This window comes from Pogoniulus pusillus, chromosome 13 (genome assembly GCF_015220805.1).
Source record: "Pogoniulus pusillus isolate bPogPus1 chromosome 13, bPogPus1.pri, whole genome shotgun sequence".
Classification (NCBI taxonomy): domain Eukaryota; kingdom Metazoa; phylum Chordata; class Aves; order Piciformes; family Lybiidae; genus Pogoniulus; species Pogoniulus pusillus.
Window position 1 is genome coordinate 24,828,544 of NC_087276.1, and position 26,146 is coordinate 24,854,689.

A 26,146-nucleotide genomic window follows, 5' to 3' on the forward strand; every position below is an offset into this window, starting at 1 on the left:
GTCCTGCTGAAGTCCTGTTGGTGACAATGCATTTAAGAAGCAAATCTGGCCTATGCCCAGCTTTACCGGGCAGGGAGGGGCTGTCTGCTCCATCGCTGGCATGGTTTCACGTCCTAGTCTCCCGTTGCTGACCTTTGTCACCTGTTTCTTTACTGGAATTTAGAAATCTATGGCTTTTAAGTGATAAAGCACTCAAAAATATTTTTTGCTCTAGTGGGTTTAATATGCAAACAGTGGAACAGAGCCAATGGTCCATCTCGGGCAGCCTGTTTCTGGAGATTGCTCCATAAAGGTTTATTTCAGCTATTAGCTGTTGTGCCAATATTTTTCTTACAAGAAAAGAGTAATGATTTTTGCAACCTAAAATTGAGGGTTTCACAGGCTGCAACTGGAAAATTGGCAGCCGTGCTCATGTACTGCAGACTGAGAGCCTGTGGCAGAGGGAAAAGCGTTAAATGAGAAAATGTAATTCTTCAATAACAGCTTTAGAGACTTATGCTGCTATTTAGCTCTAGCAAGCACACCTGAAATATAGAATAAGGGTAATAATTATGTAGCCAGGCTATATACAGATCGTTGTAGATGCAACACATTTCCAGCTCAATAATCATAGAATCAACCAGGTTGGAAGAGACCTCCAAGGTCATCCAGTCCAACTTAGCACCCAGCCCTAGCCAGTCAACTAGACCATGGCACTAAGTTCCTCATCCAGGCTTTGAATGAACACCTCCAGCCCATTCCAATGCCTATCACTCTCTCTGTGAAGAACTTCCTCCTAACATCCAGCCTAGACCTCCTCCAGCACAACTTGAGACTGTGTCCCCTTGTTCTATTGCTGCTTGCCTGGCAGAAAAGACCAACCTCACCTGGCTACAGTCTCCCTTCAGGTAGTTGTAAACAGTATTCTTAAAATACATTGGGGATGGGGAAGTAAAATGAGTTACTTCATTTAAAATAAAACCAAAAAACACAAGTCCCTGGAGGTGTTCAAGAAAAGCCTGGGTGAGGCATTTAGTGCCATGGTCTAGATGACTGCATAGGGCTGGGTGATAGGTTGGACTGGATGAGCTTGGACATCTCTTCCAACCTGGTTGATTCTATGATTCTATGAAATAAGGGCTCTGCTTCTCTCAGGAACTTTAAAATCCTTCTGGCAAGTACTAGAACACACAAGTTCTGATTTCACCTGGACTTATTCCCTGATTTTTTTTTTTTATTTTTTTCTTCTGAAGCACTCACAACAAGAAAAGGAAATTAAAGGTTGCCCTGCCGTGCTTCCATAGAACAGTGGATGGTGATTCTGTAATCCTGTTTTCTTTCAAATTGAATTGCCATAGTCCTGCAGACTTCACTTCTTTTTTCTTTTTGGTCAGTTGTTAGAAGAAAATAACCCAAGAGAAGCTTTCTCTGCTTATACACTTTGTCAGTGTAAGAAATAAGTAATTTTTAATCCATTCTAAAAATAGTTTCCTGGTGTGGCTGCTTTAATTATTGCTAAGGCAGAGGATTTGTGTATTTTTTTTTCCATGAATATCTGGGTTAAGTAGTGGAGTCCTTTGGTCTGTTTGTTTGACATATGAGGTGAGGCAGTTTTTATTCTGCTAGCTGTGTTAGGTGGGAAATACTGCTTTGGAGCTGAGAGGTGGAATTTGAGTACAAGTGACATAAATATTTGCTCCCTTATTTTTGTAACTGTGTCTTCACTTTTCTCAATATAGAGTTAAGGTGAGATTGAGTTTAAGTCAGGAGGAAGGTGAGATAGAGATGAGAAGGATTTTGAAATAGTCTGTCCCAGGAAAAATGTCTATTTGAGTATCTTTCTGAACATTCATTCTCTTTCTGACAGATAAGAATTGGGAGGGAAACAGACTACTTCAAAACCAGTTAGGTCCTTTATAGTTACCTTCTTCTCTTGGATTCTAGTTTTAGATAAGTTAGAGTTCTAATATTTTCATTTTAGGCTCTCTTAAGTATTTCTCCTGACCTGTTGTAAGAGTTTAATGGGCACTGAACAATGTGGATTGCTGAGCTTGTACTGAGCAGTCCTTACTGAAAAGCAAAATTAGACTCATAGCTGGTGATAGACCTTCTAGACCTGGAGATCGATGCAGGTTTCCTGATCTCATTTTTGCTTAACCTACTATGCTCTTTAGTAGAATTGCAGAGAGGGAAATGTCTCATTTGTGGCCCTTTCCAAGGGAAGCATCTTGATGCAAATACTATTTTTTATTTCTTCATCAGTACATATTTTTATTCCAAAATGAGATCCTCCCTACCACAAAACCTTTTTGTATTGCAAACTGCACCTCTCATATTGTATTTTATGAAGTATGGTGGTACCTTTTGCGTGCAGAGAGCAGGAACTTGCACTGTGGTTGATGTGGCTTAGCGTAGAAATGTCTTTTAGGAGTGCCAGAAGAGTTTCTTGGTTCAAAAACTGTTCAGTCTTTATTCTAAAATGGGTGGGTTCTGAAACAACAACAAAACAACTCTGGTTTAGCATTGGCGTAAGCATGCAGTATAGAAAGTGAGGAGGCTTTAGACAAAGGAGCCTTCATTAAGTCTTCTGTGTATTGTAACAATGGAACAAAAGCAGCAGAGGAATTTTTCTCATTATGTAAATCTTTATCTAGAGAAAACAATGCTCACATTTAATATTTGGGTGTTTTTTAATGAATTATGATCAGGTGGTATTGTAGCTCCTGTGATTGCTGGAAAGGTTTTTTTTTTCCTTCTGGTTTTAAGATTTCTTTGTCTCATCTTTTGTTTTGCAGTATTATGTGCCAAGAACCTTGCAAAGAAAGATTTCTTCAGTAAGTACACCCTAACTGTGTAACTTTCTGCTTTTGATGAATCAGATTTAGTTGTAGATTGTGCATTGGCTCAGCTCTGTGTGTGTCATTTGTTCTGTGGCTCCATTCTTGCGGTAACGTTGCACTACTACATGAGTACACATTACTCAGAGTTGCATTTAGATAGTGTAGACTCTGTAGAGTTGGAAAGGCCAAAGACTAAAAACTTCTAGTTGAAAGTCTGGCTGATCTGCCCACAAGCAGGTTGCTGCTTACAAGTCTGTGTGGGGTTCCAAGGGAATCCATCTCAAAGGCAACTCTATTTGTAAAGTCTGCCAACAGGTATGAGTAAAGTACCTCAGGGTTGCAGTCTCAATATTATATTAAAGGCAGAATAAAAATGCCTACTTATCACTAGACATGTTTTTCCACTCTTGAATTAAGCATGTTTAACCTTTTGTTTGCTGAGGCCTCTCACAATTTGTGGCAGACATTGATCTGCATGACAGAAGTGTGTTACCTGATGAGGAGCTCAATTCTCTACTTTGGATTTACTGTAATAGTTTTAGGCAACTTTCCTTTCTTGAGGGAGCTGAAACTCAGGCTAGCATTATCTTGGAAGAAAGAAAACAAAAAGTACTGTGTTTAACAGCACTTTTTTGCCTTCCACAGGACTTCCTGACCCGTTTGCAAAAATAGTTGTGGATGGGTCAGGTCAGTGCCATTCGACTGACACTGTGAAGAACACATTGGACCCCAAATGGAACCAGCATTACGATCTGTGAGTTGTTTGTTAAGGTCATAAGTGAAAAACACTCCAGGGATTTATCTCAGAAATGGAATGCAAGGGTTGGCACTGCAGCTTCATTTTGTGTGAGCAAGGAGAGTCACATTTGGGTTAAGAAAGAAGCCTGTGGTACTTTGATTTTAGCTGTTTGGATTTGGGAATATCTTACGTGTCCAGCCACACAGCACAACTGCTTCAAGTTAAGCTCTGTTGGAGCACTGCAGCCCAGCCTCTACCAAGAAAAAAAACTGTCCTCATTGTAGTGATTTATTTTCTTCAGATTGTTAGAAACATAAATGGTAAAGTTTTGTACATTAATAGCTTTTAACGAGGCTGCCGGGAGTGAAATTCATGTTGCAGCAATATCCATTTCACATGCTGTGTGAACTCATAGTGCAGTAATTCATTAATAACACCATTTCAGGCTTAAGCTCTGTTGTATTTACCATAAAGCAGCATGACCAATGCACTAAAACGTGTCAGAATTGGTGCCAAATAAAGCATTGATTCTGTGGAGTAAAAAGAGAGAGATTTTTTTTTCTCTAAAGTGATTCTTCTGCTGTGTATTTTCCTAGATACGTTGGGAAGACAGATTCCATAACCATCAGTGTATGGAACCATAAAAAAATCCACAAGAAACAGGGAGCTGGCTTCCTGGGGTGTGTCCGACTCCTCTCTAATGCCATCAGCAGGCTAAAAGATACTGGATGTAAGAGCAAATCCTACCTGGGGCAATGGAGAACCTTTGGTGCCTTGTGTCTGAGTAGTGAATAGAATTCCCACCCACTCCACCCCACCGGTTTGTTGATCTTTCCTGTTCTCTTTTCACAGACCAGCGTTTGGATCTATGCAAACTAAATCCCACAGATACTGATGCTGTACGAGGCCAAATAGTGGGTAAGTACTCTCAGCTGAACTTTCATCTTCTGTGGTAAATACACCAGATGGACAAATGTTGCATTACAAAAGAAACCTGTGGTCATTATTGCTTCTCTCTGCTTTGTCACAAGCATTGAGGTTTTTTTTTCCTGGCTTTTAATGGGATTAAATTACATAACCTGATTTTTTTCATTGTACTCCTGTGTAGGAGTTTGTTTTCTCTCAGCTGATAGTGGGGAAACAGTACTACAGAAAGGGTCTGTATCTGGCAAGGCTTCTAATGCAGCTCTGGAAGGGTAAATGCTACTATGAAACTGCTTCATTTGGGCCAAGGGTGACAAGCAAAGATTCTTCTGTGGAAAAGAGGATCTGGAGGAGTTAAAAGAAATTTTGCAGACTTCTCTTTTAATAGCTTTGATCATGTAACTCATTTTCAAATCTCAACAAGGCCGTGCTGGTTTTACACCTAATTTACCCTATTTTGCCACGTTTTGCTGGCCCCCTCCTCACCACACCACTTGCCCAGCACAAGCTTTTCATTGATAAGCAACTACCTAGCTGGCAACCCCCAAATTCGCACTGTAACGATGACATCTAGTGGTGAAGTGTTTCTCTCCAGCTTAGCTTTCTGGAGCTTCGTGGAGCACAGCTGCAGAACCTGATATGTGCCCAGAGACATAATGGAGTCTCCTCTAGAGAGATTTCAAACCCATCTGGACATGATCCTGGGCAAGTTGCTCTGAGCAGCTCTACTTTAGCAGGGCAGTTGGACTAGATGTCTCCAAAGGTCTTTTCCAACCTCCACCATTCTGTAATTTGGTGGTTTAGTGTTTGGTGGTTTTTGTAATTCTGTGTTTGATATTTACAGAAATAAACTCAGCTTAATTTTTTTAGGAGGTGAAGCCTCTGTTTTTTCATCTCTCTTAAAATATATATATATAGATAGATAGATAGATAGATAGATAGATAGATAGATAGATAGATAGATATCAGTAATGTTTTAGGATTATAGAAGGAGGTTTTGGTAAGTGGTAGGCTCCCATGGGTAGGACACAGCTGCTCTCCTTAATATTTTACCCTGTATGTATGTGGGTTGTTTGGCTTTTATGGTGTTTCTAAGGGAACAGTTGTACTTTCATCATTAACTTGTGTCTGTTTTTTGTTTGTTTGTTTTTATTTCAGTCAGTTTACAGACAAGGGACAGAATAGGCACAGGAGGTTCTGTAGTAGACTGTAGAGGGCTTTTGGAGAATGAAGGGTAAGGATTGCTTTCTTTACACTTAATTAGCAAAATGGTTTCTGTGTGGGGGAAAAAATTGTGACTAACACTAGAAATATTTAATATCAGCATGACTAATATGTTTCTGGGAATATGTATCAGGTAGTGAGGTTACAGCTGGATACTTACTTGAAGAAAATAAGCTAAACTAGGTAGGGTGTGAGCTTTTCCTGTTATCACTGCTCCTATTTCAGTGAGAAATGTGGACTATAAAAACCTTAAGAAAAGAGCATATCTTGGGTTAAAAGTTGAAGTCATGGATAGAGAGAGAAACAGTTATTTCTGCATTCACTTCTCTTGTGATGGAAACTCTTGAAGTTTCCCCATTTTCAGAACGGTTTATGAAGATTCTGGACCTGGAAGGCCGTTGAGCTACTTTATGGAAGAGCCAGCACCATATACAGACACTACAGGGGCTGCTGGAGGAGGAAACTGTCACTTTGTAGAGTCTCCAAGTCAAGATCAGAGGCTGCAGGCACAGCGACTGCGGACTCCTGAAGTCAGAGGTCCCGTACAGACACCTCAGAACAGGCCACATGGCCACCAGTCGCCTGACCTACCAGAAGGCTATGGTAAGAGCTTTCCAGAACTCTGAAATTGAAGTTCTTTTCAACAGACTTCAGAGAAAAATGTTCCCTCTTTAATACACAGATGTGGATTACCTGTCAGAACACGCAGCATTCACGTGTGTTTGATGGTCTGCATTTTGGAAAGGGAACTGAGCAGTGCAGATGGGAGCTTGGCTAATTAGCAGTTGGCTATGCCAGGATACACTGAGGGGTTGCTGGTAAATTAAACATGAGGTTGTGGTATGATGTTGCTAAAGAAAATTCACTGCTAATCTTGGCTGTGTATCTAGGGAGAGCGAATGTAAAGAGCTCTTTAAACTAGAGCAGTAATGCTGTTTTTTCCTTCCTCCTTGGCATGTTGTGGAGGTTTGAGCCCACATGTGAGAAAGGATCAGGAAAACAGAAAAGCAACAAAGAAGTCACTAGTACAGAAGATTAGGGAGAGTAAGATTAAGGAGAATTTAAAACTCAGAAAAGAGCACAGCAAATCTAGGAGTGAAAAAATCCAGCTTGGGGCTTTGAGTTGTCTCAAAATCTAAAATAAAGATGCAACCTAAACCATAGTGGTGATTTGTGAGTTTCAAAAAGAACACTGGAGTGTGTGGTGAAGTAAACTTGTGAAGACAGTGTCTAAGGACAAAAGAGTCTGTGCTGCAAGAGAACAGGGAGATGGCTCAGGTACTTTCTTATAGCTGTGACAGATAATATGCTAAAGACTTGGACAATCTGAGGTTCAACAAGACCAAGTGCTGGGTCCTACATCTGAGCTGGGGCTTGACAGTGGCTGCCTTGAGAGCAGCCCTGAAGAAAAGGACTTGGGGGTGATAGTGGATGAGAAGCTCAATATGAGTCACCACTGTGCACTTGCAGCCCAGAAAGGCAAGCAGATTCTGGGCTGCATCAAGAGAAGTGTGGCCAGCAGGGTGAGAGAAGAGATTCTTCACCTCTGCGCCACTCTTGTGTGATCCCACTCAGAGTACTGTGTCCAGTTCTAGAGACCCTGTCACAGGAAGGATATGGATGTGCTGGAGTGTGTCTAGAGAAGGGCCACAGAGGGCTGGAGCACCTCTCCTATGAGGGCAGGCTGAGAAAGTTGGGTTGTTCAGTTTGGAGAAGAGAAGGCTCTGAGGAGACCTTATTGTGGCCTTCCAGTATCTGAAGGGGACCTAAAAGAAAGCTGGGGAGGGACTTTTTAGGGTGTCAAGTGATAGGACTGGATCCAAGCTAGAGGAGGGTAGGTTTAGATGAGATGTTGGGAAGAAGTTCTTCAGCATAAAGGTGGTGAGACACTGGGACAGGCTGCCCAAAGAGGTGGTGGAAGCCCCATCCCTAGATGTTATTAAGGCCAGGTTGGATGTGACTCTGGGCAACCTGACCTAGTGGAAGGTGTCCCTGCCTATGGCAGGGGGGTTGGAACTAGATGATCCTTGAGGTCACTTCCAACCCAGACAGTTCTGTGATTGTTCTGGGGTTTGAGTTGTTGGTTTTTTTTTCAGATTTTTAGTGAAGAATAATCTTTCTTTCCTTTCCACAGAGCAAAGAACAACAGTACAGGGACAGGTTTATTTTTTGCACACACAGACTGGAGTTAGCACGTGGCATGACCCTAGGATACCAAGGTATGTATAGTTATGAAGATGGATTTTTTTTTGGGGGGGGGGGGGAGTGTCTGTGGTGGTAACTGAATCGTTTAAGAGCAAATACATATGAAATGACCTGTGTAAATTTAAAGGGATAGCTCCAAGCAGAGGAAGAACTAAAATCTGGGTCGAGGCAATGCCAAGCACAAATCCAGGCTGGGCAGTGAGTGGCTGGAGAGCAGCCCTGAGGAGAGGGACGTGGGGGTGCTGCTGGACCAGAAGCTCAACAGGAGCCAGCAGTGTGCACCTGCAGTCCAGAAAGCCAACCAGAGCCTGGGCTGCATCAGGAGAAGTGTGGCCAGCAGGTGGAGGGAGGTGATTCTCCCTCTCTGCTGCACTCTGCTGAGACCCCACCTGGAGTACTGCATCCAGTAGATGGAGCAAAGCTGGAGGTGGGGAGATTCAAACTGAGAATGAGGAGGAAGTTGTTGAGCATGAGAGTGGTGAGAGGCTGGAATGGGTTTCCCAGGGAGGTGGTTGAGGCCCCATGGCTGGAGATGTTTAAGGCCAGGCTGGATGAGGCTGTGGGTAGCCTAACCTAGGGTAGGATGTCCCTCCCCATGGCAGGAGGGTTTGAACTAGATGATCCTTGTGGTCTCTTCCAACCCTGACTGACTCTGTGATTCTATATTGTTCTAGTTACCTTTTCACCAAAGGATAAGAATGGCTCTTTGTGAAAGGAAGAATTACCTACTTGTGAATCATGGAAAACAAAAGGGAAAAAAAGTCTGACCCTTTAGGAATTCCCAGTTGAAAATTTGTTCCTAAAACGTCAATTTAACTCTGGGCTTTGGTGAAGCTGCAAATTTCTGAATCTTAAATATATATAGAGAGATTTATATATATGTGTGTGTATATACATATAAAACTGTTTGGACTGCAAATTGAAGGAAAAAAATGTGACTACTTTCTTAAAGCCTCCTTTCTTGAGTATTGAGTTTCTAATTTTGGCTCTAATAATGCTCACTCATGTATCACTTAAGCAGGGATTGCCTGTCTTTAAACTTGAAGTGGTGTTGGGTTTTTTTCTGCTTTAGACCAATGACTTGCACCTAGAAAACTTGAATCCTCCACATGATTAATTTAGTAAAGCCTCTTTAAACCTTAACCTGCAGTTAATCCAGGTCTTTGTGACTAAGGTCTGGTGCTCTTCCTTGAGGATCCCTGAATCTGGGCTGTTTGGCTGGACCACCTGCGCCACCAGATTCAAGAGTGAAACACAACGTTTGTAACTCCATCAGCTGCTGGATAATACATGAATGTGAGACAGGATATTAGAAAAGTGATAGAATGTAGTGTAGGCAGAAGTGTTGATAAAACTATAGTCTATGGAAGGATATGAAAAATAAGGTGGAGAGGGAAAAGAACTGATGTTAGATTAGCTGCCATCATTGGGAGATGAAATGACAGTGCTCATTCTTCGTGTCACTCGTGTCAGGCTCATGTGCCCAAAGGCTTGACTCTTCTTCAAGTGATGCTGCTTAGCCTCATAACTGGTACTGTTCCTTCTCTCAAAAAGTCTTAGAGATGGATTTTCAGGACCAGCAGTGTAAGTGGACACAGCAGTCTCTTGTGAGTCACAGGTCACTCTTAATGTCAGTTAAAGGTGGCTTTCGTGCCACCAACTTGCGGTGCAAAACCCCAACCTTGGTATTTAGCACAGATGTAGGTTAGAACTTGCTGTAATCAGATCTGCTTGGTACTTTCAGATGCACAGCTGATTGAAACAAATGGTTACAACCATAATCTCCTTTAAGGAGCCTAACAAAGGTTCCTCTGTCTGTCTGTCTGTCTGTCTTCCTGTGTATCCCTTGCTGCCTTACACTCGGGGTGACACTACTGAAGCCTTTGGTGTACAAAGCGCTTCTACCTTTTTAAAGCCTCTCAGTTTACTCCTTTGTACTGATGGTTAGATTTTGGTAAGGAAATATAAAGAGTGACATCTTCAAGCCTGGATACTGGATAAATCCGTGCCAGCTGCCTAGAGAATACTTAACAATAGCTTTTCTGTCTAAAAATAAATTCCAGGTTTCCCTCCTTCCTTTTCTTGCCACTCGAAGTGTTTTTCTCTGTTAAGTGCCTGGGACCTTAAGTGTTTTGAGGTTTCTAGTTGTAAACATATTCTACAGAGTGAATTCTCACACCACTTGAAAGTGAGTGACTACTTTTAGCAGCACTTAGGATGACACCTGGACTTCCCTAGAATCACAGAATCTATATATAATTTATAGTATGAAAGTAGTGAATGTGTTAGTAAAGCCTTACTGTCAGTGGTTTGTCAATCACACAGGGAAGATTCTAACCTTATCTCATTAAAGAGACAATTTTACTTGGGTTTTTGTGCATGATCTTAGTATTTGTCTGCTTTAGCTTCTCATTGATTGTTTGGAGACAATGCTTTGTGCAGAGGCCTTGGGTTAATTGTTTGGTTTTCTGCACATGGATCACATTAGAGTTAATAGGAAGTTGTCTGTGATATGAAAAAAAAGTCTCATCCTCCTTTCACAGCTCTCAGAAGCCTTGTCATCACCTAAATGATAAATGATACTAAGGTTCTTTTTCAGCTGTATGGCTTTGTTACTTTCAAAGCCTTTCACAGACAGAAGGTGTTTTGCTGATTTACCTTTCTGTCTCCCATGCATGCACAGGCAGTTGCACTGCTTACACTGAGGATTCTGAGAAGATGTCATTAAAACAGCTGCTCTGTCCTTTGTGAGGCTTTCGTAGCCTGGAATCAATCAGCACCACATTCATTTCCCCTCTCCCCTGAATGTAAATTGGTTTCATCTTAACTCCCAAAATGCTTTAACATTTTGTTTGCTTTTTCCCTTAGAGACCTTAACAGTGTGAATTGTGATGAGCTGGGACCTTTGCCTCCAGGTTGGGAGGTTAGAAGTACAGTTTCGGGAAGAATCTATTTTGTAGATCACAATAACAGAACCACACAATTCACAGATCCACGACTACATCACATCATGAAGTAAGAACCTTGCCAGATAAGTAATTGATGTCAAGTTTGGGTCCTTAAACCTGTTATTTTTGTCCAATTTTCACTACAGTCTGGGAGTCAGGATGGGCTGAAGAGCTGCCTGATAATAATATTGGGGAACAGATGGAAGCAGTGATCTAGTCAGCATCTGAGCCTTGCTCCTCAGTGCTAGTTTTATCTAAGCTTTTTGCAGACACTCTTCCAAAATGGTTTTACCTCTGCTTTGCAGTCCTCAAGTGTAAGGGAGGTCTTGCTTATTTCAGCACAACACTAATCTCTCTAAGCTGGTTTAACAGAATTGCCCCAAGCTGTGCTGGAGCGAATACGCAGTTCTGGAAATGCTGGGGTGTGGGGTAGAGGGTCTGCCAGGCAGCCCCACACCAGTCAGCCCATGCCTGCCTGGATTAGCAGTTCTAGCTCCCTGCTAGCTACACTAGACCTGAAATTGCTTTGTGCTCCCTTGAGCTCCAGACAACATGAACATAAAGCCAGCTGGAGTCTGGTCGCCTGGTGCTGTGTGCAGCTACTTTGGGTTTAGCAGGATTTTAATAGGCTTAAGCTCTGAATCATGCAAAGGCAGCTGAACTGCTGCAGAACTGACCCTGGAAGCAGCCTGGCAGTGCTGCTTGTTCCCAAGATCAACCTTTTTCCTGGATCTGAGCTGTCTCTTCTTGGAGCCAGCTGGAGAATCTCTGTATCTAAAACATATTTGCTCCTCAACCCAAATAAAGCACTGATGGATAAGGATGGTTTGAATGTATGAAGCTGCAACTATGTGGGACAAGTACATCTTTTTTTAATAACTATACATGCAGTCTTGTACTGTGCCAAGAAGCATGTACTGTGCATGAAGCTGGAGTAAAGTTCATTGCTGTTGTTAGATAAGTCCATTTATAAAGCTCCTTTAGACAACTCTCTTTGTGTTGCACTCTTTAGAGTTGTCTTCATATGGAAAAAATTACCACACAAACTTTTTCTTTACTGCTCAGTCAGCTTTCAGTGGTCGTGCTCCACAGCCTGCCACAATGTATTGCCATATAAAAACTGAGCTGAAAAATACTGAGATTATTTATTGTAAATATCTGAATTCCTGATGTCCCTGTGCTCTGGGAAATGGTGCTCTAGAAGCCACCCACCTGAATAGGTTTCACTCCAGGTTCTTCTTAGGGAAGCTTAATCAGTCCCTCTATCATTGTTTTAAGTATTCCTTGTTATACTTCTAGCATAAATATCTCACTTGTTTTCCATAGCCATCAATGCCAGCTAAAAGAGCCCAGCCAGCAGCCTCTACCAGCTCCAAATGAGGGATCACTAGAAGATGGTGAGGAGTTGCCTGCACAGAGATATGAAAGAGACTTGGTACAAAAGTTGAAAGTCCTTAGACATGAGCTCTCCCTTCAGCAACCACAGGCTGGTCACTGTCGCATTGAAGTATCCAGAGAGGAAATATTTGAGGTATATGATTGACTTTTACTGCTGACAGCAGCTTTGTTAATCAAGAGTTAAGTAAAACTGATGTTCGATTATAGCAAGTTTGCTTCAGAGAGAGGCAGTGAATACCCCCAAGCGTTACAGACCTGTCATTGCAGTTTGCTTCGGATCAGTATTTCAAGAGAACAATGTTTTGTGCTGTCAAGTGACAGTCTGTGTGGCACAAATGCCTCTTAGTAGACAGCTGTAGGAGGGAAATTAAATAGCTAATTGTACAAATCCACCTGTAGGAATCCTACCGTCAGATAATGAAGATGAGACCAAAGGACTTGAAAAAGAGGCTCATGGTGAAATTTCGAGGAGAGGAAGGCCTGGATTATGGAGGAGTAGCAAGGTGAGATTTTGAGGTTGTCTTTTAACTTTTTAACTGTAACATTCTCCTTAAAGTCACCTGTGGCTGATACAATTTCCTTTTCACATTCAGAATGAATGCTATATGTAAGCTATTTGTGATCTAGTTTATGGGTAGCAGTTGTAGCCTTATGCTTCATATCATGGTAGATTGGAATGGGATAGCATGTGATTTATAGTTGTCCCATAGCCTTCCTGGTATCAAAGGCTCATACTATAACACAGAATGAATGTTAGGGGTTAGAAAGGACCCCCAGAGATCATGGAGTCCAACCCCCCTGCCAAAGCAGGGTCAGCTAGGGCAGGCTGCACAGCAGTGCATCCGGGTGGGTTTTGAAAGTCACCAGAGAAGAGGACTTCACAGCCTCTCTGGGCAGTCTGCTCCAGTGCTTCATCATCCTCACCGTGAAGAGGTGTCTCCTTGTGTTCTAGCTTGCACCTGTTGTTCCTTATCCTGTCACTGGGCACCACTGAAAAGAGACTGGCACCTTGGTCCTGACATGCACCCCTGAGATATTTATAGATGTTGATCAGATCCCCTCTCAGCCTTCTCAAGTTGAGAGTACGACTTGTATTGAGGAGCATTTGGAATTAACTGATTGATGTGTTTATTTCCCCATATGTCTCTATATGTACTCTGTTTTCATCACCATCACCCAGTCAGTGTAAAAGACTTGTTTGGGTTGGGGTAGGCTGCTGATACTAGAGAAAGTGCTGATCCCAGAAGAAAAGGCTCCAGTTTCGTAAGTGAAAGTGTGATCAGCTCCAAGTGATCTGTCAAGAGGGCTATAGACTGTGAAGTAAAATCCAAACCACAGTGAACACGGTGTTAAATATAGCTGTCTGCTTTCCAGTGAATGGATTGCAAGGCAGTAGGTGTTCCCTCTTGTTACATCTCAATCACACTTAGGAGAGTCCTCTCATCTGGTGGAGCAGGAGTGGAGATGAAGAAATCCTAAAGCAAGCCTAAAATTTTAGAGAGGGCTTGCCTTTGTCTTAATAATTCCCCGTGGGTGGCATTGGATCTGAAGTTCTGGAGTTGACTGTAGCCTCATGCTCATGCTTGCAGTGGCTCAGATGCTGAGAAATCTCTCAAATCCACAAAGGCTTCATCAGCCACTTGGGAGTCTTTCAGCAACCCATCACTGGACAAAGGAAAGAAGTTGGAACATTCTGAGCTGCCTTACCCGAGGCAACCCTGAGTGCCTCCACTGTTGACATCCTGTTGCCCTGATGGCTTTTATAATTGCCCATTTGCTTCAACAGACTCTTTCAGATCAGTAGGACTCCACTTCTGAGCACTGAAGTTGATTGTTCTCTTAGAATATTTTGGGCCTGGGACGAGTCCAAATTTAATAATAAAGAGCTATTTGTCATGGTGAGTTGGGAGGTCAGAAAATAGCTTTAGTTCCATTCGGGTCCTTACATGTTACTGAGGTGAGAGAATTTACCTAACACTTCCTCTTCTGATGAGAAAGCAGAAATTCTCTCCTCATCCAGCACTTGTAGAGAATCAGCTTTTCTCCAGACCTCCAGGGATTGAGCTGATGTTAAACCTCAGATTCTTAAAGTTTCTTTATCCTGCATAGATTGCAGAGGATCAGGTCTCTTAAGCTCAGAAAACCTGACCTCTGGACAAACTCGAGATTGGTTTGGAAGTGGGTCTTGTTCAGACTCAATTTGTTGAGGGCATTGGGATGTGAATCCCTGCAGAACTTCTAAATCAAGCCAAATCTGTGAGGGAAGTAAGACACATTCTGGATTTTTTAAGCATACCTTTTAGTCTGCAAAGGGAGGGTGATAGAAGGTGATCTGATTTTGAAACGAGCATTTCATAACTGCTGATTCACAGGAATTGTCTTGTCTGAATCTTCAGTGGAAGTTGCACCCTTCTAAAATACTCTTGTTTTTTCTCTTTGGACAGAGAATGGTTGTATTTACTGTGCCATGAAATGTTGAATCCCTATTATGGACTCTTCCAGTACTCCACAGATAATATTTACATGCTGCAAATCAATCCAGACTCTTCTATCAATCCTGTGAGTATTAACTTCTGAGGGACTTACCTACTTTAACAGATGTCCCCTGCAGTCTTTGGCTACAGCTGTTCTTCCATGACAAGCGTGTAAACTGAAGGGTAAAGCAGAATAAGGATGTTGTAATGAGGCTTTTACTGTGAAGCAGAAGGGGTTTTGTGAGGAAATTAAAAACATGATAGAGGAGATAACCTTCAAGGACCATCTGATTTCTGTGAGGCTCCTCAGTACTGGTTGGGATGCATGGTGCTTCTGAGAAGATACACAGAGGTGAAGTTTATGCAGGTGGCTGTGTGAACAGCATTGTGTGTTCTAAGCAGTGTCACCCCACGGCTGTAGGGCTCATGTGCCTTCCAATGCCCTTTCTCAGTGAACTACTGTGCTCAGTGAACTGCTGTGCTTGCCTTTTTTTTTCCTTCCAACTGGAGGATTTGTGTTGATGCAGACCCTAAAGGGGTAGCAGTCCTGTGCTAGGACAGGGGAATTTTTCCTGACGTGACATTTCCTGACATTTGCTCTGTGAGATGGGGGAGGAAGATTGGAAGAATCTCAACCGGCCTCAGTTTTCAAGTCAATTTATATGCAACATGAAAGACATGAAGGAAAAGAGAGCATGGCCTCCTTCTTCAAGGAGCAAAATGATTTTGATGATTAAACGAATAATAAAGTCATTTGTTTAAAGTTGTTGTACCTTCTTCGATTCTAGAGGGGGTTGTGGGGATTTTCTCTTTCCAAAATTTTGCCCTTCAAGAGGTCTAGAGGACTTGTATCCAGTTTATTACTCAGGTAATGTGCAGAGACTTGTGTGAGGCATTTAATCATTAAAAGCTTCTGTTCTTGCTTAAGTGATGAGGACAAATGGTGGCTTCTCTTGCCCAGAGGGTTGTGGATTACTTGCACTGCAGACACGCTGATGGTGCAGAGAGAACCACAAGATGTCAGTGTCTTCCCACTGCCTGATTTTCAATCCTCTCTCCCTGCAGGACCATTTGTCTTATTTCCATTTTGTTGGTCGGATAATGGGTTTGGCTGTGTTCCATGGACACTATATCAATGGGGGCTTCACAGTTCCCTTTTACAAACAGCTTCTGGGGAAGCCCATTCAGCTCTCTGATCTGGAATCTGTTGACCCAGAATTACACAAAAGTTTAGTCTGGATCTTGTAAGTACCAATGTTCTCACTGTAGAGAAGAGGGGGTGAGAGAAAGCTTTGCAGAAAATGTCTTCAAAGACCTTGCAGTGGTGGAGATCTGTGCAAACTATTAAACTACTGGGTTTATGTCCAAAAGATCAAAATAGTTGAGGAAAAGTTCTCACTGCAGCAAAGTAGACATTAATGAAATCATGAGACCTGGCATGGGTATGATAAGTGGATGAGGCACTTAGTGCCATGGTCTAGTTGACTGGCTAGGGCTGGGGGATAGGTTGGACTGGATGATCTTGGAGGTCTCTTCCAACCTGGTTGATTCTATGATTCTATGATAGAATATCTCACTGTCAAAACCCAAAGTCAGAACAGTTCTGAGGGGAAACACAGCCTTGTTCCAAAGAAACCCAGCTTTGATTAAAATGGAAATCATTTGGGCTTCTGTATGCTTACAGTTTAGATCAACACCCAGTGCAACTTTGGAACTCTTCAGCTTTGCACTGTCTCCATTTCTTCCACGTGGTGTTTGAGTTCCCTGGTGTCGTTGAAGTTCGTTCTGTGTGATCTCTTCCATCTTCACAGCCACCCATGACAGTAGATCAGATTATTGCTGTGTATACACTGATCACATATCAGAGAGTGCTGTATATGGTTTTATTCATTATCCTGACAACTTGTAGAATAGGGTGGATGAGCCACAGCTGATCAGGCTCTTTCTAAATGCACGTGATGTTGGTGATTGTGGCAACATTCCTCTGGTATGAAATGCAGCCAAGTAGTTACTGAAGGCTCACTAAGTGTTCAAATAACAAACTGCCAGCATCACCACTGAGAGTTATCAAAAAACCAATACTGGATTTACCTTCTCTCTTTCCATTGCCAGAGAGAACGATATCACCCCAGTCCTGGACCATACATTCTGTGTGGAGCACAATGCATTTGGGAGGATTCTGCAGCATGAGCTCAAACCAAACGGCAGGAATATTCCAGTGACAGAAGAGAACAAGAAAGAATACGTCAGGTATCGCAGAATAAAACTTATTTCCTGCAAAGGTAGCGGAAAGAAGATAGCAAAGAGATGATTTTTTAATATATATATATATAGAGAGAGAGAGAGAGACTAATGAAGTATCTGAGGAGGAAATACTGGAGTTGTGAATGGCAGGAGTGTTTTCACACAATGCACTGTTGTAAGAGCTGGGAGGATGAAGCTGTGAATTGTACTTCGGTTCTTCTGGTGATGGTGCAATATTTAATTGTTGATGAGAAAAGGAACTGATAAGCACTTCTTTCATAATACAAAATGTGTGTTTTGAAGTAAGTGCCTCTGTAAAATGAGTGTTTTCCTGCTCTGCTATAAAAGCCCAGCCCTGTCAGCTCTCATCCCTGGCGTTGTTTCCCCCCAGGTTGTACGTAAACTGGCGGTTTATGAGAGGAATAGAGGCACAGTTCCTGGCTCTGCAGAAAGGTTTCAACGAACTTATTCCTCAACATCTCCTTAAGCCTTTCGACCAGAAGGAACTCGAGGTACATGTTTTATCCACATGGAATTGTTTTGTCGTGTGTTTGATCCACAATCAAGCACTTGATTTTAAAAACCAAACCAAAACATAAACCAAACCTCACACATCTCATTCCAGTTTACATCTCAGAGAACTATGTATTTGTTTAACCAAACCCTTTTTGGTTTATTTAGGCATTCTTTGGTTTAGGATGATTGAGAGGGCTACTTAAACAGAGAAAGACAAATACACCACATTGCCTAACCAAGCACTAATGCTCAAAGCAGGTGGTCTGAGCAGGGAGGGAGTGCTGCAAGCCTGAGGAATTGTTGGCAAGACCTAACGTGTTGTCTACCTCAGAGCTTGTTTTCATGTGTGGCTGTTTCTATATGCACACAGGCTATAGCTTACAGGGACTAAAATAGAAGCGTAGAGCATATAGAAAAGAAATTCATCTGTCTTCTCATTTAATCCTGAGGTGGAGAATGCTACCTCTTAAAGTAATTCCTGTTTGAGCAATTTCCCCTCTGGTTTTGCCTTTTTAAAACAATAAGGCAACCTGTGGAACATCATTTGTGATGCTGCAAGCGCCAGCTTAGTGCCAGACCTTCGTGCATGCTGATTAATCCCATGAAGTTATTGCATTCCATTTGCTAGCTGCTTGAAAAGGCAGATTAAAAATCCATTCAATATTTCAGTGCTGCCTGCATCAGAACAGACACAACTGCCCTAGTAACATGAATGACTGTAAGTGGCTGCTTGTCTTGGTGGCCCAAAAAGGCAACTGCTAAATGGTAGCTCTCAGAAATACCATTCTCAGTATGAGAAGCTGTTGGAAGTTTAGAATGTGGCACACGTTTTTAGAGATGAAGTTTTCTCTATGCCATTTATTTGTGTTCGCCAGGGGAGGTGGTTAGATTCATGGTCAGCAGTGACTTCCTTTTACAGTATTTTGCAACCTAGTTTCATCTGGGAAAGAGATGGAAGTTGTATGTCCAGTCTGCATCAGAGCCTCTCACAAAGGACATCAGGAAACAGATGAAAAGTTTCTCCAGTTTGTTGTGGAGTAACAAACCAACCAGCATGTAAAAAGTCTCTCTTGAAAAGGGACTTTTTACAAGGGCATGTAGTGATGAGATGAGGGGCAATGGACTGAAGCTAGAAGAGGTTAGATTTAGACTGGATATTAGGAAGAAATTCTTTACAGTGAGGGTGGTGAGACACTAGACCAGGTAGTCCAGGGAGGTTGTGGATGCTCCCTTCCTGAAGATATTCAAAGCCAAGTAGGACAGGCCCCTGAGCAACCTGTCCAGTGGGAGGTTGACCTTGCCTGAGGAAGGAGATTTAAATGAGATGATCTCTAAGGTCCCTTCCAACCCAAACCATTCTATGAATCTATAGATCAGGACTTTGCTCTCAGGGTGCCAATACCAACTGCAACAAGCCTGTGTGAGGACAGTGATGCTGTGTAGGGCAGCAGATGGCTTACCACCTTCCAAGTCTATGCTGGACCCTCATTCATAAAGATGTGCTGTTCTTGTCAGGTAGCAGAGATTTAACACAGCAGGGCTTCAGTGGGCTTCTCACTAGTTTCTTCTGAAAATTTAGTTCTGGTGAGTGTGCTGCTTGGCCTCACTTTCATTGCAGTTAAACTGGAGAGGTTTACTGCCTGGTTTGGAGCATTACCTTGCACAAAAAAAGGTGGTTCGAGCACGTAAAGGTGCAGTGAGGTGGTTGGATATATGTTTCTATAGCTGCAAACCTCAACTGCCTCCACATATTAAAACCCTTTCTAATGCTTTGACAGCTAATCATAGGAGGCCTGGATAAGATAGACCTGAACGACTGGAAGTCAAACACACGTTTAAAGCACTGCATGGCAGATAGCAATATTGTGAAGTGGTTCTGGCAAGCAGTGGAAACATTCGATGAAGAAAGAAGGGCAAGGCTGCTGCAGTTCGTGACGGGTTCGACGCGTGTCCCACTTCAAGGTTTCAAGGCTTTACAAGGTGACTGATGTGGAGGCCAAGTTAATCCTGGGTGGGGGAGAGATAAAAATGGTGTGATGTTTACTGGCCTCTTGTAAAAGTATCAGCATATTGCTGAATAACTCAAGCACTTGCAGCCTTTAGATCCCAAAAGCAGTTTTACATTTGTCAGCAGCTCTGCTGATGGTGAACACTTCAGCCCTTGCTGATAGTGGTAGAAGCTGGTCAGGCTGTCCTCGTGTAGTGCTTTGACTGGTGTCAATATTAGCTTATCAGTCCCCTGAAACTCTGTGGACTGATGTTGATTGCATGCAAGCACACACATACACGATTACAGAGCTGACCAAACAACTTTTTCACATGAGAATTGTATTCCCTTCAATGTTTGGCATTGAAACATTGAACTTTAAACCAAGTTGCTGAAAACTGCAGTTCTTATTACCAGAAGAAGTGGCGGTGTCCTGTTGTGATTCTCTTGACAACATTCCATCTGTTGGCTGGCAAATTATGACATTGAAAATTAAAATCCATACTTCTGCTTTACTAAGGAAACTTTCTTGCACTTAAATCTTTTCATTTTTGAAGGTGCAACTTTGCTAATATAAAATTTAGCAGCTTTCCAAAAGACTGGTTTGGGAATAAATTGTCATGGACAGCTCTATGATTTCTGTCACCCCTTTGTCAGCTACAGATTTAGCCTGTGACTTACTTGTGCTTGCAGCTAGAACTCTCATTTTCTCGCTTGCCTTTCTTACAAGCAGCAGAATTTGTGTGTGTGAATGATGTTTTGTTGAAGTGCATTAACTAGAATGTCTGTCTAAGGTTCTACAGGCGCTGCAGGACCCAGACTGTTTACCATCCATTTAATAGATGCAAACACAGACAACCTTCCCAAGGCCCACACTTGGTAAGATGGAAACATTCTGCGTGTCAGTGCTTGCTTCCCCTTTGTCTTGGCTTACAGGAGTCATCACTCCTGGGTATGGATTAACCATGTGATATGCAGAGATGACTCCAAGTGTGCTCTGCGAGCTTGGAAATATCTGTACTATGCAGCCAGCAAAGTAATCAGCTTCTCTCCTTCTAGCTTGACTCGCCTTGTGTGCTGTCTCTGGTTTTCACTTACCCCAGAGCTGATTCCTCTGGATACTGAGAAGTTTGTAAGTTTATTTCTAGGTATTCAGCAAAAGCATTCACTGAGGAATGACTCACAGCAGTGAGCCCTCGTGCAGGATTACAACCGAGAATGGTTTTCAGATGTAAGGAGCGCACTGCTGGTAGGGCGCAGGCACAGAACCGAGCTCTGGTTCGGAAGTCTCACTCTATCAGAGACAGGAAATCACTTCGGCAGCAGCACAGCCTGTGCAGGCAGAGCAGGGGCTAGGCCTCTCTGATGTCTTGCTTTGTCTGCAAGTCTCCTGCATCTGCCACCTGCCTCCTCCCATACGCTGCCCCATTAAGTTGTGCTTGTCTGCAGCAGAAATAGAGCCGGCTTTTATCTTCTCTGCTTTGGCCACTGAAGTGGCTGAGGCATTCCCTGACTTTTACCACTTCTATCTCTCCATAGCTGATCTGGAATATTTATTTTTTTCCTCCAATAAATATTTTATTGTTGTTTTCCCTCCAGCTTTAACCGGATTGACATTCCGCCTTACGAGTCATACGAGAAGCTTTATGAGAAGCTGTTGACAGCTGTGGAAGAGACATGTGGGTTTGCTGTGGAGTGAAAAAGCAACCAAAGGAAACAGATGCTAGCTCATGGACCACCAAATTAAAAGCTAGAAGAAGCTTGCTGTGAACTTCCTGCTAAGCTGTCTGAAGCATCAGAACTCTAGACAACTTAGAGACAGGGCTGTTTCCCTTCCACCACTGGTGGATGAGGGTGGGGGTGGGGGCTTTTGTTGGTGGTTTCCAACTCTATTTTCTCTCCCCTTTGTTACAATAACCCCTTCCCTCTTCTTCCATTCCCCATAAAACAATATGTAGCCAAGTTCAGCATTTGGCTTTGGTTACACAGGATATTCTGCTAGATTTGTAACACATATTGTGATAGGGTCAGCGACCTGGGGTTGGTGGTTGTTTTTTTTTAACAAGAGAATCAAAGTGTGATTAAGAATGAGCTTAATTTGCTGAGGACTTGCAACTGGTAGGTGTACCTGATTAGTTTGTCTTAAATCAAGCTTGAACCCTTGCAGAGTCCAGGTGCAGAATGTCTGACTGGCACTAGAATTTACATTGCACATTTTAAACACCTGTTTAAAAAGTAAACTTCTAGCAGAAAATACCTCCATGCAAACACATAACTGATAGGTATAGAAATCCAAGCTCTGCCTTAGCAGGAAGCTCCCAGTGGAAGCCATGGCTCACCTTGAGAAAAGTGAAGGAGCCTGGGACAGCTTAAATGGTGTTGTATGATTTTGTTTTTCAGTTGTCCTGGCTGCAATCTAATTGTTTTGCACATGAAAACAATTATTTCTTCCTGCAGAATTATTTTCCATAGTCCATCCAGATGTAAGTATCTCACGGAGAAGCGTTGCAAGGAGGAGAACAAAGGATAAAAAACCTGTTCAAAGCCCAAAGCTGTGATTTCTGTGATACTGTTTTACCCAAGATGCATTTGTGCAACTTCAAATTCCAAGACTCACATGGAAATCACTGAAAGCAACAGAGCAGACTTTGGCTGTGAACTTTATGACCTTGAGAAAGGTTTATTTGGAGATTGAGGTAAAAGGGCAACTATACAGTGAGCACATTTTAAATGTTATGGAAAGCCATTGGAAGAACTTATGACTTCAGTTCTGTAGGGATGAAAATTTTTCTCCAGAGAGCCACACAAGGCTATTTTTTTTTCAAATACCTAAAAGTAATATTAAAAGCTTTGTGCTCTAACACATTGCTAAAACCTCCCAGAGGAAACAGAGGCAAATCAAATACCTGAATCACTAACATTTTTCTCCCGGTTCGCACACCAAGACAAGGCAGTATCTTAACAAGTAACATGGCTTCAGAAAGTCCCAAACCTGTCTAAACTTCAGTAAAGCAGGCTTGCTTGTATAGGATTTCCTTGGGGTTTTTTCTTCCCTTTGGCAAGCCTGATTTTCAGAGAGATTCATTACTGAAACATTTAACAGATGTTACGTTGATGGAATAGTGCATTGAAATTCAGCTGTGGGTAAGAGGTTGTTTGTAGAAGATGTCTACTGGAATACTTCTGTTTTAGTTTGGTTTTCTTTTCATTGAATTTGGTAATAGCTTTAAACTGTGATAGGACAGAAGGTAGACATTTGTCAAAGCCCTGGCATCTTGCTCCATTTTGTTTGTGGTTTCTTTTTTCCATTGACCATAATCCTTGTGGTTTGTCAGGAGTAAGGATTGCATCGGAGGTGTAAAACTGTACCACGTTGTGAGATTTGCACGGGTGGCTAAAGGTGTTCATCCTGCAAGGCTGTACAGGAGAGGCATGTTTAGACCCACGTTCTGTAGGACTCCTTTTGGCACTTGGGGACCAGTTTTTGCAGCACTGGATGCTGGGAACTAAGTGATGTGACTCTTGCAGAAAAGAAGAAATGCAACTGTCAGCACAGAAGCATCTGTACGGTCTTGAGCTGAGCAACAGAATCCCCACAGCCCTGGTTTTTCAGGATGGCTGTGGAGTTGTACCTGTTCATAGAGTGTAATTAATCCTTTCAATGCATTTGAATGTGCAATAAACCAGTCAGATAGGGAGGGGGAAAAAAAAAAGGTAAAATGGATTATTGCCCAAAAGCTTTGCTTGCATTCCCATGTGAACTTTACACTAAAAGAATTTCAAACCCCCAGATACTAAAGCCCACCACAAACAGAAACCCTTCCGCAGAGGCTCTACCATGCAGCACAACTGGCTCAGCTCAGTACAAAGCAAGCAAGGTGAAAGTAAAGCCCCCCCCCCTACACCCCCCATTTGGAGATCTGTAGGTCAAGTAGCTTCATGTCAGCGACACGGTTGACATCTGGTAGTTCCTAATGTCTTTGCTAGGTCAGTGTTTTATTGAATGCACAAAATAAGAATAGGCAAGGATCGTTGTTTGGAAGAGTCTGTCTGTTTTTTGCTGTATTTAAAGCCCTTGTCAAGGTACCTCCTCCATGCTGACAGTGACGAGAGTTAGGGCCCTGTCTTTTTAGTTCTTTCAGTTCTCCTCTGAAGAGTTTCACCACCTCTCCCATCGTGTTGTCTTTGCGATTTTGTGCCACTTCAGCGACGATGAGGACTTCTTTTTGTGTTCTGCACACGCATTTGAGGCAGGCCTTAAAGCTGGTTGAGGGGATGGAGGGAGATGAAGAAGTGAGGCAGAACGGGTGTTTCAGCAGTGGCTTGTTCTTCCTCTGCCTGGTTTCGAGGCCAAGGAAGGATGAAATGCAAACCACAGCTTGCATGGCTTGAGCTGTGAACTCTCTGAAGTCTCAGGAGCTGTTGGGATAACCTCAGCTGGCTGAATTTGTTTGTTCATTTCCCACTTGGTCTGCCAGCACTTGAACTGGTTGCTACTTCTCAAACTTGCCCAAAGAATAACATCAAGTCTGGTGTTCATTTTATCATTACACGTTCCACCTTGTACACGGATTACTCTTGGATCTGACCCGAAGGAAATACAAGGTACAGTGTGTCTTTCGTTCCTGTCCTAAAGGCAAACCTAAAAGCTGGTCCATCAGCACAGACCTCCCGTGCTTGCCCTGATACTGCTCATCAGCCTATACTCTATGCTCAGGGATGTAGGGAACCACCACTTGGCTCGCGTTTGAAATCGGGAAGAAACGAGGCTGTCTTAACGAACGGTAGCGTCCACTTGGGCATTAATGTCAGACGAGACCCTGCTTCAAAAAGGCTGCTGGAAGCTCCAGATGGTGAAATCAGCATTTGCTCAGCAGTATGGACATCGTTCAAGTCGAGGTGGTTATGAAATCCAACAGATTTTGTAAACCAGTGATCCAGCCACTGGGCCCTCTGGAGCCAGTGCCCAGGTTCAGGGCCACGTGGCACAGCAAGTTCCCAGAAACACAGCATGGATCTGTTTTTAATTCGTTTAATTTGTGGTTGTTTGTTGTTGTTGTTTGTTCCTCGACCACTTTATATAATGTTTTGTTTTGGGGGTTTCTTTTTATTTATTATTTTTTGTAATGTCATGTTTTAAGTATTGCTGCTATCCTTGGTATTCTTCCCACCGTTTTTATTGCAGATTTATTTTGTGACCAGTTGTACACTAATGTTTCATTTTATGTCTAAATCAAAGTATTTAAAGAAATACTAGTTCTATTTAATGTGGTTATGGAACCAGCTGGAATAAACAGTGATTGTATAGTAGGCTGGACCCAGGAGGTCATGTTCATTTTTGTTACATATGCAATAAACTCACAACTTTAAACTCTTGGTTTTCACCATTTTGTTTGTTAAAATATTTATGGAAGTCAGGGGGAAATGATACACTTGAGATTAAAGAGGGTGGCAGAGGTGTGCTCAGCTTGCATGTGAGATGAGGGTGGAGGATAAAAGTGTGGTGTTAAAGGCACCACCGACAGCCAGCAGGTCGAGGGGTGTTCTCTCCCTCCTCTCTGCCCTAGTGAGACCACATCTCAAATACTGGCCAGCACTGGGCTCTCCAGTTCCAGAGAGAGGCCTGGAGCATCCCTCTGAGGAGGAAAGGCTGAGAAACTTGGGGCTGTTTAGCCCTGAGAGAGAGGATCTTCTCAATGCTCAGTAAGAACTAAAGGGTGGGGGGCAAAGGGTAGGGGTCAAAGTCTTCTCAGTGGTGTCCAGTGGCAGGACAAGGGATAACAGGCACAAACTGGAACCCAGGAGGTTCCTCTTAAATAGGAGGAGAAACTTGTTTGATGGAGCCCTGGAGCAGGCTGCTCAGAGAGGTCATGGAGTCTCCTCTGGAGGGATTCCAAACCTGCCTGGACATCACAATCCTAGGCAACCTGCTGTGGGTGACCCTGCTTTAGCAGGGGTGGTCAGACACGATGAACTTCCGAGGTCGCTTCCAACCCCCACCAAGCTGGGATTCTGTAACAAAAACATATTGCTGCCACTGAAAAGGATGCAGGATGCAGCATTACAAAACAGTGCATAAGGTTAAAACAAAAATTGGTTTGTATGACAGCCCCAGAGCTCCATGTGATGAAGCTGTCCTGGTGAAAGTCTCTCCTGAATAGCGAGCATCAGCTGCTGCTCACGGACTGGGCTCGCATTTGTGTGAGTCCCTGTGGTGGGGCTGTGGCAGCTGGCTCGGTGGACAAATGCCACTTGATTTCATGGCCTGCCCGAGTAAAACCCCTCCTTTTCAGGTAGAATGCTTTGTTTCATTCATTCTTTAACTGATTTAAACATTTATCTTTTTTTTTTTTCCTTCTAACCCTGTAATTTGTCTTACTCTTTTCCAAACCCTCAGTACTCAGGAAAGAAATTACAGTCCTCCCTTTAATGAGAGCTAGAAAGAAGACTCATTAATGCTGATGAATCTCTGCTGTCTGTTTGGGTAAGGTTTTTTTCCTAATTACTCTTGTTTTGCAAGTGGAGAGAGATGGCTACAAGCCTGAGGACAGTGCAGTCAGTGATTGTTCCATGCTCAGTATCAGGGTGTGCATTGCAGCAGAGTTTAATTCTTTGTGTATTTTGAGTTCTTTTTCAGTGATGCTGTTTATTCTTTCTCCCAAAGCTGC

The 26,146-nt window shown here is 42.8% G+C and overlaps 1 protein-coding gene across 5 annotated transcripts in view; it reads left to right on the forward strand.

Annotated features, from left to right (window-relative positions):
• Nucleotides 1-24,849, forward strand: part of SMURF1 (SMAD specific E3 ubiquitin protein ligase 1) — a 56,826-nt gene extending 31,977 nt beyond the window's left edge. For 2 of the 5 annotated variants that reach the window (XM_064153604.1, XM_064153605.1), the window contains exons 2-18: nucleotides 2,775-2,813; nucleotides 3,465-3,573; nucleotides 4,155-4,288; nucleotides 4,411-4,476; nucleotides 5,641-5,716; nucleotides 6,056-6,309; nucleotides 7,841-7,925; nucleotides 10,780-10,926; nucleotides 12,186-12,390; nucleotides 12,657-12,760; nucleotides 14,702-14,816; nucleotides 15,797-15,975; nucleotides 16,844-16,981; nucleotides 17,367-17,487; nucleotides 19,270-19,471; nucleotides 20,273-20,357; nucleotides 21,078-24,849. In XM_064153604.1, the coding sequence (XP_064009674.1) occupies nucleotides 2,775-2,813; nucleotides 3,465-3,573; nucleotides 4,155-4,288; nucleotides 4,411-4,476; nucleotides 5,641-5,716; nucleotides 6,056-6,309; nucleotides 7,841-7,925; nucleotides 10,780-10,926; nucleotides 12,186-12,390; nucleotides 12,657-12,760; nucleotides 14,702-14,816; nucleotides 15,797-15,975; nucleotides 16,844-16,981; nucleotides 17,367-17,487; nucleotides 19,270-19,471; nucleotides 20,273-20,357; nucleotides 21,078-21,177 (2,159 nt within the window). In that variant the 3' untranslated portion in view covers nucleotides 21,178-24,849. The remainder of the gene's footprint in view (nucleotides 1-2,774; nucleotides 2,814-3,464; nucleotides 3,574-4,154; nucleotides 4,289-4,410; nucleotides 4,477-5,640; nucleotides 5,717-6,055; nucleotides 6,310-7,840; nucleotides 7,926-10,779; nucleotides 10,927-12,185; nucleotides 12,391-12,656; nucleotides 12,761-14,701; nucleotides 14,817-15,796; nucleotides 15,976-16,843; nucleotides 16,982-17,366; nucleotides 17,488-19,269; nucleotides 19,472-20,272; nucleotides 20,358-21,077) is intronic. The other 3 variants (XM_064153607.1, XM_064153608.1, XM_064153609.1) reach the window with 3 other exon arrangements.
• The last annotated feature ends 1,297 nt before the right edge of the window (nucleotides 24,850-26,146 follow it).